We start from the raw sequence: 12,193 nt of genomic DNA on the forward strand, positions 1-12,193 counted from the left end.
AAGGATTTCTTTGCAATACATTATTTTTCAATTTTCAAGCAATGCTAGATGCCAATTCTAGTCGGGACCATGCCCCTTGACTCCCCTTGACTGTCCACCCACCAGGGTCTCACACAATTCCATGGGAAGCGGTACACTTTCAATGCATCGTCATTGTTGGTGGGATCAACAATAATAACAACAACGACAATGAATGCATAATAATGCATTATTGTATGTATTAAATAATCTTCTGTCTAGCACCAGTAGTAGCAAACTTGTAGTTAATAGTAGCCATTAGTAGAAAACACTTGGCATTTCCTAGACACTTGTAGGAAAAATGCCGCCAGCCGACTCCACTTACAGGAAGTGAAATCCCCAATAAATGGGTTGGCCTAGGGTCAACTGATCATTTTGAAGTCATACACCCACCTAACACCTATAAAACATCACGCACGCTCCAAACTCACTCTCTTGCTGCTGGCCTCGATACCGCTTAACATAAACTCTCCCCCCAAGGTGGCGGGAGAGGAAGTAAAAGCTTCTAATGCGGCTAACTACTGTAAAATCGGGACTATAGACCGCACCTGATTATAAGCCGCACGCACCACATTTTGCGGACATAATTAGTTTTGTCCTTACATAAGTCGCACCCATATATAAGCCGCATGCCCAACACTTAGACATGTAACACAGTCATAAGTTTAACCCAAACCTGACTTTAGGTGCCGCGATTGTAACAGATATAGTACACAATCCATCCACCACAATCGGCAACATGATCAGAAAATGATACCGGTAGTTAGAATTTAATGCAAACCTTTAAAGTCCAGGTCCCGTTGAAAGTAATCCAATGACAAAAATGTATATTTCCAAAGTTAAGGGTGGGAAAAATATATATCCACTATTGTCCGCTGCAACAACAAAGAGTTTTAACTCAGTTTTACCCCACTTCCCGTCAGCCCGCGTTTGCGCCGCCCCTTCTTTTCGATTCGCTCGTAATCACAATAAGTCTCTAAAATAAATACATTACAAAAATATACAGTTGCAAATACATATTATACATGGTTACACATATTTACAAAAAAAGACGGTACACCGAGAGAGTTTTCAAAGCTTTAATAATAATACTATAACCTTTATCCCAAACGGTGCTCGTGAAAGGTACCACCACGCTACTCCTAACGAGCTCGCAACGCACAAAGCGCAGCTGTTAAAAAAAGCCGTACCGCAATTGCGAAATTCACGTTAAACCGTCTTCAGCTTTCTCCTCATAACTGTCGCCATCAAGGGCGTTTTCCTCATAATCGGAACGAACCTTTGTCATACGGACAATTCGAACGTAAACTAGGAGGATGCAGATGCAGTCTACCTCGGCGCACAATTCCACCGGTCTAAATCTTACCTTTTGTACTCGAGTGCCGCTGGTGGCCGTTAGAAAAATTACATAAATTGGCCGCTTCACTGAATAAGCCACAGAGCTGAACATTTGGGAAAAAAGTAGCGGCTTATAGTCCGGAATGTACGGTAGTAACTTTTAGTTGAGCCAGTATGTCACCAACGGCAGATCCATCATCTATGAAATGGATGACCTGGAGATACACCTTGTGGAAAACCAGCTGTTGTATTTCATTCATCACTCAGACCCGGCTCAACACGATGCTAGCAGGCAGCTAGCCGGTCGCTCTCCATATTGCTTCTTGCACTGATAGCATAAGCTCGCCAATTTTGTTGTATAACGACAATAAAGACTATTCATTCAACTGCATTTACACTGCCTTTACCTGGTGAGTGGACGCCAGAGCGAGAACCTCATTTGCAATGCTTTCTTCGAACATAGTGGCACACGCCATGGAGCCCAGGTGAAAATAGAGCACAGTTTTCTGGCCAAAATAAAAAGCCTGGAGTGTTCCTAAAAGCCTGTTTGAAAATAATGCACCCTTATCCAGCGAGTGGAGGGCCGAGATAGGCTCCGAATTAACACGATGCTCCCCTTGGGGATGGCCCGGGCATGCTAAAATGCCTTCCCGATGATAGTGCGGCGTTTGTCAGCTACAACAAGTCCCAGAGATCACCTTATTTGAACCCAAACCCTACACCGCATGGACCCTTTTTAAACCCCCGGCTTCCAAGAGGAAGCCGTCAGACCGTCCTGCTAACCTACGCGTTTGCTAGGCAAGCACCGTACCCTCCGACAATCTCCTGCTCTGTTTTCTCCTGCCTGATTACCTGTTGCCGACCTGTTTCTGGACCTGTTTCTACCCTGCTCTTCCGTCCCGGCTATCGACCTGTTTTGGCCTGTTTCCTGCCTGAGACTTGTTTCTGGACTCAATTACCGCCCTTGCTCCCCTGTCCCGGCTACCGACCAGCTTTCCTGCCACCCACGACTATCCTCGCTCGACGCGTAAGTGCCATCAGCCACCCGTGTCCGACAATCATGGGATCGTGGAAGCTAACACTGCTCTCTATTTCAATAAAACTGAGTTTAACGAACGCTATTGGGTCCTGTCTCCGTTTCTGGCTTGTGACAAGTATTCGTTATCCCAGAACGTTTAACAACCTAGTAATTTTGTAGCCGTTTTATCATTTTAATATTTTTGTTTTAGTTTTTCTGTAGAATTCCTGTAGTAGTATTTTTGTATTATAATATTGCTGTACTAGTATTTCTACAGCATTTTGAAGAATTTAGGTAGAAGTAGTTTTTATTACTGTATTTCTGCATTATTTTCAAATGTGGGGCACAGCATAAGTATGTCTTTATTTTAATTATTTTGTGAACTCTTCTGTATGCAAGCACTTATATTAGAAATAATATCATTGCAGCAATTTCAATACGTTATCCACCAGCTCAGTAGCCTAGATGGTAAGGCGCCCGCTTTGAGACTGGGAGGTCGGTGGTTCGCGCCCCGGCCGAGTCATTCCTAAGACTTAAAAAGTGGTCGGCGGCGCCCTCTGTTGGCTGCGGCTGCATCGGCTCGCTACAACGGGTCAGGTGCAATCGACATTTCGTTCTGTGTACATTGTTACACTGAATGACAATACAAGGAAATTATTATTATTATATTATTATAAATAAAAAGTCAATATAAGTAGTGTTAATGAAGTAGTGTACCTTTGCAGAATAGTCTTAGTACTCTTATGTTTTACTTTTACTGTGCTAGTATTTTTGCAGTATTTTAAAGTTTTTATGTAGTAGAACTTTTTATTATCGTAATATTTTGATATTATTTGTGTAGGAATTCTGCGGTATTTCTTTCTTTTTCTTCTAAAGTAAAATAATATATTATGTCCATGTTTATAAGCATTTAATTAGATATTTATCCTTGCAATAATTTTCTCTTATTTTTGTAGCATTTGTATAAAAGTACTGTTATAAATGGTAAATGGTATGCATTTATATAGCGCTTTTCAAGTCAATGAAGACCTTCCAAAGCGCTCTACAATGTGCTTCACACTTACCCATTCACACACACACTCGCACACCAATAGCAGCTATGCAACCATGCAAGGCACTGACCTGCTTATTGGGGGCATTGGGGATTCAGTGTCTTTCCCAAGGACACTTCGACATATACCACGGAGAAGCCGGGAATCGAACCTGATCTCTTGATCCCAAGACGAGCGCTCTACCTCCTGAGCTAATGCCGCCCCCGTTCTCTTTGACTGGGGATTACCCAGTCCATCAAAATGAGTCATGATGGAAATATCGAAATTTGAAAATACATGAAAGAATATCAATGTGGGTTGGGCATTGAGGGGCCGAGCAGGACGGACGAGAACTCCACAGCGCCACCCCGATCCCCCGGTGGCCAACTGCACTACCGCCAAAGAGTGTTGACCGCCATACTTCGAATGTAAATTGCAATAACAACGGGGTACATTCACAGACTTATGGCCACCACAACTTGGGTTGCCCGGATATTGTCATATTCCGTACACACAACAGCTGGGCATGTTGTTTTAGTAAATTGCGACTCCAAAAAACGCAACTCAACATACAAATCTTCTCTCGCTCCGTTCAAACTCGTACTCCCATTGATTTGGGTCAACAACGCGCACGCTTCAGGTGCTGATCCGGTGATGACGTAGCCTGGAAAGGGGTCCCTACACACAAAGCGAGCGTTACCATTTAGAGACCAGTGTGACCCGGATACAACCGTCGGCGTTGGGTAAGACCCGGGCGGAGGGCAGGAAGTGGAGGATGCTCAAAGGGTATGTTCTACGTTCTATGTTCGGCGTCCACGTGCACACACACTCAAAGTCACACAGGTGTTATTGCGAGCAGGCTATGCTAACGCTAGAGCATGCGGATGTGTGCGGCTTCCGCTCTTACCTTGGTGGTGACAATGCAGAGGCAGTCCATACCCCCCCGACCCACACACGGTCACACACACATTTTTGCGCTCAGTTACACAAACACACACACTTTGCCGTACCCCCCCATCCCCCCTACGCGCTTCTCCTCCTCCGCATCCCACCGTCCGTCCACAACGATTCAACAGGGTGGACGAGGAGGACGGGGAGGGGGCTCGCGACGCAACGAGTGTGTTATTTTCTGTCGGGGTGGGGGCGGAGGGGTCACCTCCTTGACGAGGGAGGGAGTGAGACGGGGGGTGGGGGAGAGGGGGATGCTCGACTCTAGTTGCCATGGTGTGATGCGGCTGTTGCTAAGGAACGGAGGCTGGCTGTTGGAGGAAAAACGTACCTGCACAGGTGTCTGCGGACGGCTGGTCGCTTGGCTTTCGCACACCGTCAACTCGTAGAACTCCTGGATGTCTGCGCACATTTTATGAAATTAGCGCTGCTCGTTTCGGCAGGGTCTGTACATCTTTTTCATGGTGAAATTCAAGCACCTTTTAAAGAGTTTCAAAGACAATTTTCCAGTACTATTAAAAAAAACGGTGTGGATGTTATATTTCATAGTGCTGCAAATACAGATGTCATCTTTAATCAAGACTTAAGACTTTCAAATCTTGGGTAAATGGCAAAAATAACATCATAGGCGGCAGTCTTTCCAGCAGCTCTGTGTTACTTCGCTCTTTATTTGATTTATTGTTTTAAGTGTCCGCTTCTATCTTCGGTGTTTTCATCCCGTTTGACAACTACACTTTGGATTACTTTCTATCCTATCGTTATAGGTTTTAACGCACAAACATGCGTTTATTCGAGGAATCAACTCCTTGCCCTGAAGAATTCTCGTGCCGGCGTGATGATGGGGCCCTATGGTGGCTGCAGAGCCGGAGCTAAGGTGAAGCCTTCGGTACCGTCCGTAATCATGGTAATGTGAACTCTATACCAAATAAGACCGACGAACTGGCTGTGCTAGTGAAAAACATAAAAGCGTACAGGGAGTGCAGTTTGCTGTGTTTTATGGGAACATGGCTCACGTCTAGCATCCCGGACGCTAATGTGGAACTACCCGGCTTTGGCGCTGTTAGGGCAGACAGAGACGCAAAAGCCTGCGGGAAGCAGGGAGGAGGCGGACTCGCTATCTACGTGAACACGAGGTGGTGTAACCCTGGGCACAAAGATTTCTATCTGCTGCAGGGACGTCGAACTTTTGGCCTAGCATGTGATGTCATACACTCCGCGGTTGCTAAACTACAACCCAGCACTCTGAGGCCATCCAGTTAATCTGTTAATAAACAACAAAAGGATAGTGCTGGAAGTGTGATGAATAAGGTATCTATCTATCTAAAATATTTGTTTTTGAGACAAATTTCTCCCCATCTAGGTATTGTGTAAACATGACAGTACTACGTAGCTTACGTTTTTATTCGCAGGAGGTTCTTCCCGTTAAAATTTACTACTGAGAAACGCTACCTTTTTTTTAAACGGCCCATACAAAATCTATGTAATCCTGGCACATTTCATAGTGCTAATAGGACAAAGCCGTACAAACTAGTGCCAGCTGTCGTTTATCCTGAAGGAAGAAGAAATGCAATGGCAAAGCGAAGCCACCAGAAAGCAGTGTCGGCGTCATTTTTAAGCAGACTTGTTGAGATACATGGCAACAAGTTAAAACATTTGCAAACACTTTACCCAAAATGTAAGCAAGGATTTCAATTGTACACACCATTGGAAGTGTACAACATCACCGGTTTAAAGGTACAGTTTTCCCTTGGTTTACCTATTGCGGTTTCGTTCCTCTGCGGACTTTCATTGTGGTCTGCATTCTGATGGGCCAAACAGACAAAGATGCTTTCTATCACCATCAAACTTGGACCTCTCCACCCACTAAACTTGCTCTGTAGCGACATGCGGCTCATTGGCATGCCCTAGCGGCTCCCTGGTGTTTTTTTAAAAGGTGTGGTAACCCAGTGATGATGTAGACACGAAAAGGGTCTGTAGTCTGTGACTATTCGACCATTAAAATATTCATCCTGATGATTGGAATGATCTGTATTGGAGCAGAGAAACCAACAAGAAAAATGCAGGACATGTGGCCCTCGAGGACCGGGTTGCCCACCTCTATTCTATATCATATTAACTTCTTGGGGTGGTGAAGGACATGTAGCACATGTATGTGGGTCACAAAAATGTTTTTTAGTATTCAGCCAATACTTGTTGCCAGGGTCAGAACTCCACCCAGCGGCCTTCAAATTCAGCTTTGCAGGCCGAGGCATAAAAAAAGTGATGTTGGTTTTAGATTCCGAGTTTGCGAGTCAGGGCCTGCTAGCTGGCCTAGGGAAACGTCACCGGTTTCACAAACTAGAAGGCAGTAACGAAAGAATCACAACAAAAAGGAAAAGATAAACTCAGTATGCCCGGGTCCACTACATTTTCAGCCTTAAATCGTATAAAAAAACAACAGGAGAGGCTCGACTTTTGGTATTAGCTACAATGTTGATAGAAAAGAACTTCTTGATGAAACTGAAACGCTCTGAGAATCTGTGCTACAGAGTACCGTATTTTCCGCACTATAAGACGCACCTAAAAGCCTTTATTTTTTTTTCAAAAGCTGACCATGCGCCTTATAATACAGTGCGCCTCATTTATGGATCAACATTAAGTTTTCCAACTAACTTCCAGCTGCCGACTAGATTTTCCCCCGAACGCCAAGTAGTACGCGGTGTATGCTGGGATTTATTTACCGGCGTTTCAATGGCTAACCAATGTGTCAATCATCAGTTGAATCGATCACTATTGGCTAAAGTTATTCGGAGGTCAAGAGGCGGATCCTTTTTATCATTTACAGGCTGGCATTGGCTTAAACGCCAAAACAAAGCCTGCAATTGGCCGAAAAAGATGAATGCGTATAGCACGTGGCTGACGGCACACAGAAAGCATTTTTTTCTATTCTGTATTTGTAATTATTTTATTCTCCTGGATTTACTGCACTCACGGATATAAGAGGACATTGGCTGCACATTATTATGAACACAACGACTCCGGTGAGCTACTCCGGGTTTTATATTGTCCCTGTATCTTGTTTCAGACTGAACTCGATGTTTCTGTGATAAGCGGTGCAGATAATGGATGGAATGGAGTGTCTATTTTTAAATTCAACTCAATTCCAAGTGTTTATTGTCATATGCACAGTAAAGTTGCGAGCGAAAAAGAAAATAGAAACTAAGGAATGGTTGGCATTTCTTGAATGCCAAGACTTTAACCTTCCGAATGATGGAACGATGCATTTGAGTGACATCGTATGGACACCGCATCCGCACGTGTTCTCGACACGTATTTGCGTCTTTGCAAGCTTTGGGAATGTTAAGGGGGTAATAAGTTGGACTGAACTATCTGACTTTTTTGTCCACGTTCCCATTGTAGCGCCTTATAATCCGGTGCGTCTTATGTATGTCAAAAATAGGACCAAAAACGATTTTTTTCGGGGTGCGCCCTATAACCCGGTGCGCCTTATAGTGCGGAAAATACGGTAATAGAAATCTTCAAGGGGAAAGAAAGCAGGATGGATTTTGTTCACAAATAAATATATTTGGTGAGTAAAATGTGGCTGATTTTTATCCAGTATGTGTCACAGCTGTAGCGACAGTAGCATAAAATAGTTACTGTGGGTTGATTCAATCAATCTATTAAAAGCCTAGGTGTGAAATGCGTGGCCATCCACTGAAATATACAGTACACATACTCCCACGCCGCTGTCAATGAAATACAAAATTTCAGTACCGAGCAGTGCCTGAAAAAGGTCGCTCTGGAAGATGTGGAGCAGTTTCTCGGCTTCTCTCCCTTTGACCCCATCGGAGCAGGACTCCATCAGCTGCAGGGCACGCTGAGTATCTAGAGGCCGAACGCGAAGGACTGTTTGTTTAAAATATCGGCTAAGGGAAAAAATACATAAAAACAAAACTAATCTCTCACCGTCTCGCTTCAGCGGCATGTTGTCCTGCGACCCCGTGGAAATCCTCTTTAGGGATTTGACGTGTGCGCTGCACGCTGGGTAATGAAGTCTGCCGAGTGACTGCACTCGGGCTCAGGAATGATTTGCACGTGAAGGAATCACCAGGGTTGGGTAGGGTTACTTTAACTGCATTACTTTCAATTACTTTTGGACTACTCCAATACCAATTATGCTAATAAAAGACAAAAGAGACTAAATATGAATAAAATTACTAAATTTTGTGAAGGCTTGGGGAGTAACGGAACACATGGAACGGCAAAAATGATGTCGGCAAGCCGTTTGGATTTATTTTCATTTTGTTTCCGTCGCATTTTATGTTCGTTTTGCCGGAGATCAAAGAGATCAAAGCCAGGAGAGAAAGCTTACCACGTGTTGTGAGTCATCATTTTATTCATATTTAGTTTCTTTTGTCTTTTATTAGCATATTTGGTATTGGAGTAATCCAAAAGTCATTGAAAGTAATCCAGTTAAAGTAACCCTACCCAACCCTGGGAATCACTAACCTCATTGATGAAATGAAAGGCAACAATGGCTTATTTACAAGATGGGGAAGTGCAGGTTAATCGAATGATATACCACATACTAGGGCAGGGGTGTCAAACTCATTTGAACTCGGGGGCCACACGGTAGAACAAACATTCTGTCGGGGGCCGGACTAGTGGATTAAAAAGAAAGAAAAAGAGAGATAAAGAAATAAGAGAAAGAGGGAGGGAAAAAGAGAGAGGGCAGGACAAAGAAAGAGTCAGAGAGAGAGGGAGGGAGCGTGAGAAACAAAAGATCAAAAGTCGTGAGAGAGGAGGAAAAGAAAGGGAGAGGAAGAAATAAATCCAAAGAGAAATAGAAAGACAAAAGGAGAGAAAAGAGAAAAGAAAGCGCAAAGGGTAGGAAGAGAGAAAGAGAAAAGAGAGAAAAGGAATAAAAGGAAATTAGAGCAGAATAAGTTAGAAAGACACAGAGAGAGAAAGAGACAAAGAGCAACAAAGGGAGAGAAAAAGAAAGACACGGAGAGTGAAAGAGACAGAGACAGAGAGTGGAAGAATAGGGGTGGAAAAGAGAGAGACAGAGAGAGCGAAAGAGAGAGAGTGAGCTCAAGAGAGAGAGAAAGAAATAAATACAAATACAGTGTCTTTGTGAGAGGCACCTGGTTTTGGTAACATCAAGTGGACATATTTCAACCTGCAGCTTGTTTTTCTCTTGCACTTCTCTGGTTGTTGTCTCGCGGGCCGGATTCAATCCCTTAGCGGACCTGATCCGGCCCGCGGGCCGCCTGTTTGACACCTGTGCACTAGGGGGTGAGAGATACTGGGAATTTTGGTATCGGTCCGAGTGAATACAGGGTAGTATCGAACACTTCCTCCCTCGAATTAGCTCATATTTAGAAATCGGGAGGGTCGCTATGAGATGAGAGGGGGAAAAAATTGAAAAGTTTCTGTATTTCTATAGCCGCTGTCAGTCTATGAAACAATCTATGTGAGGACCTGAAACAAATTAAAAATATCCATCAGTTCAAGAAAAAGTACAAAATATGATACTTAGTGCTTATATAGGAGAATGAACGTGAACAATTGCTGGTAAATTGATCCATGTGTTTCTGTATATATATATATATATATATATATATATATATATATTGAAGGATTTTGTACGATCAAATACAAATTATATTTAATGCAAAAGATATTCACTGGGTGAGCTGTGAGGCAGGTCATTGCAACCTTGTGAAGAATGATGTTTACAGAAACAACGGGAACTGGGACATGGGCTGATAAGATAATCAGCACACCCAGCGCAAGAGGGGCCTTTGTGACGCAGGGGTCCAGACATCGAGGCGACGATGTGGGGCCCACATGGGGATTCCCTGGCCCACCCATGGGAGGAGCCGACACGCCAGCTTGGTAGAGAGAGACGTGGACCGGGAGAACTTCAGAGGATCGGAGAAGATCGATTGAGAGGGACAATCGAGAGAAGAGGCTCGACGAAGACTCGAGCGACACTAATTCGGTTTATTCGATGGAGTTCACTTCGTTAAATACTTTAAGAAAATAAATCTGCCAATGTATGGAAATGCCGGTCTCTTGTCCGTCTTTTCACAAAAAGAAACGAGCATGCATTGTTAGGTGGTGTTTGGTTAATGGAGTCAAAGAACTAATTTGAACAATTTGGTAAACGATACATTTTAATTGTTTTTTTCCAAACAATATATATATATATATATATATATATATATATATATATATATATATATATATATAATAATAATAATAATAATAATAATTTCCTTGTATTGTCATTCTGTGTAACAATGTACACAGAACGAAATGTCGATTGCACCTGACCCGTTGTAGCGAGCCGATGCAGCCGCAGCCAACAGAGGGCGCCGCCGACCACTTTTTAAGTCTTAGGAATGACTCGGCCGGGGCGCGAACCACCGACCTCCCAGTCTCAAAGCGGGCGCCTTACCATCTATGTGGGTATGTGTATATCTAAATATGTGTATGTGAATATGTATGCATTTATATATCTGTCCATGTGAAAGTATACATATAGGATTGTATGAGTTTATATACATGTAGGTCGGTGAATATATGTACATATATTTATATGTGTTATCTTTTTGTAAAGCGGTAGGCGCTGATAAGTTATACGTCTTCTCACTCCTTTTTCGTCTTGATTACTCATTGCACTCACCTGCGCCAGCTCGTTTGGCGCCAGCTGCTGCTGGTTAGCTGATTGGTTCCCCCTCCTAATTAAGATCAGTGCTCTCACTCGCCCTGTGTCAGCCCGTCAGCGAACCTCTATTTGCGCAAGGCAAGCATTTTGACTCTGACTCTCGTCAGTCCCGTTTTTTTATCCGTATACCACTCGTCTGTGCCTGATTCCCCGTTTGTCTCCAGCTACGACCCGTTTTTGACCACCGACCACGTTCTGATCTGCCGTCCCGGCTAACAACCCGTTTTTGACTACTGACCACGCTCTGATCCCCCGCTCCGGCTATCGACACGTTTTTCCCGTTTGACCACGCTACAATCTCCCGCTCCGGGAGATCCACTCTCGCATTCCGAACACTCTCCAATCCCGTGAGCGTCTTGCTTCCCTCGTCCAGCGAGCACCGGATCGCTGGTGTTTGTTTTTCCTCTATTTCTCAATAAACTTGAGAGTAAACGTTACACATCTGGGTCCTCCTCCTGTTTTGACACCTTCTGAATATGCCTTTTTTTTTACTTCGTTTTGTGGTTTATGTAGCTTCCTCATATTTTATTTTTTTTCATTTTTCCATTATTTTATTTCCCGAAATCTTTTGACAATGATCAGGAAGCCTTGCGGTGCTTGTGATGCATATTCAGAATAAATAAATGACAACAACAACAATATTTACTGTCACGAGTCAGAGCGGAAAACAGGAAAAAAGGACCCATTCGCGTAGACGTACTCACAATTTATTGGGGGAAGGATGAGGAGGGTGCGCACACTTGATCCGGGGATCGATGGTCGCGGAGTGGATTAGAAATACAAACAAAAGAAAAGTTGTCAAAAACAAACAAACGGATCAGACCAAAAACAAAACAGGATCAAATACGGGCAGATTCGCAGAACTAGGCATTTAACAGGTTTTAACAGAAGTCTCACGGAGTTTAACCAGGTTTAACAAACGTTCCAGCCACGCACAGTACAAAGGAGCGCGATTAAGTACTCCAAGAGCAATCAGTCCAACGCGTCTCAGCCGGTGTCAAGGTGCAGGACCAGCTGGGCGCCATGACAACCGTGCAGGACATGACAATTTCCAATAAACAGAGAACAAAAATTTTAGGCCCTAAAAATCATTTTTTAAATAACTACAATGCAAACTTTAAA

General features: G+C 43.6%; 1 protein-coding gene across 1 annotated transcript in view; it reads right to left on the minus strand.

The window, feature by feature from the left end:
• The window catches only part of LOC148356675 (disks large homolog 4-like), a 50,003-nt gene extending 41,636 nt beyond the window's left edge, over positions 1-8,367 (minus strand). The window contains exons 1-3 of the mRNA XM_088347935.1: positions 8,302-8,367; positions 8,110-8,220; positions 4,685-4,755 (exon numbers count right to left, since the gene is read on the minus strand). Coding sequence (XP_088204061.1) covers positions 4,685-4,755; positions 8,110-8,220; positions 8,302-8,320 — 201 coding nt within the window. The 5' untranslated portion in view covers positions 8,321-8,367. The remainder of the gene's footprint in view (positions 1-4,684; positions 4,756-8,109; positions 8,221-8,301) is intronic.
• Positions 8,368-12,193: the final 3,826 nt, after the last annotated feature.

This window comes from Urocampus carinirostris, chromosome 11 (genome assembly GCF_059441175.1).
Source record: "Urocampus carinirostris isolate Australia breed hairy pipefish chromosome 11, RoL_Ucar_1.0, whole genome shotgun sequence".
NCBI classification, from domain to species: domain Eukaryota; kingdom Metazoa; phylum Chordata; class Actinopteri; order Syngnathiformes; family Syngnathidae; genus Urocampus; species Urocampus carinirostris.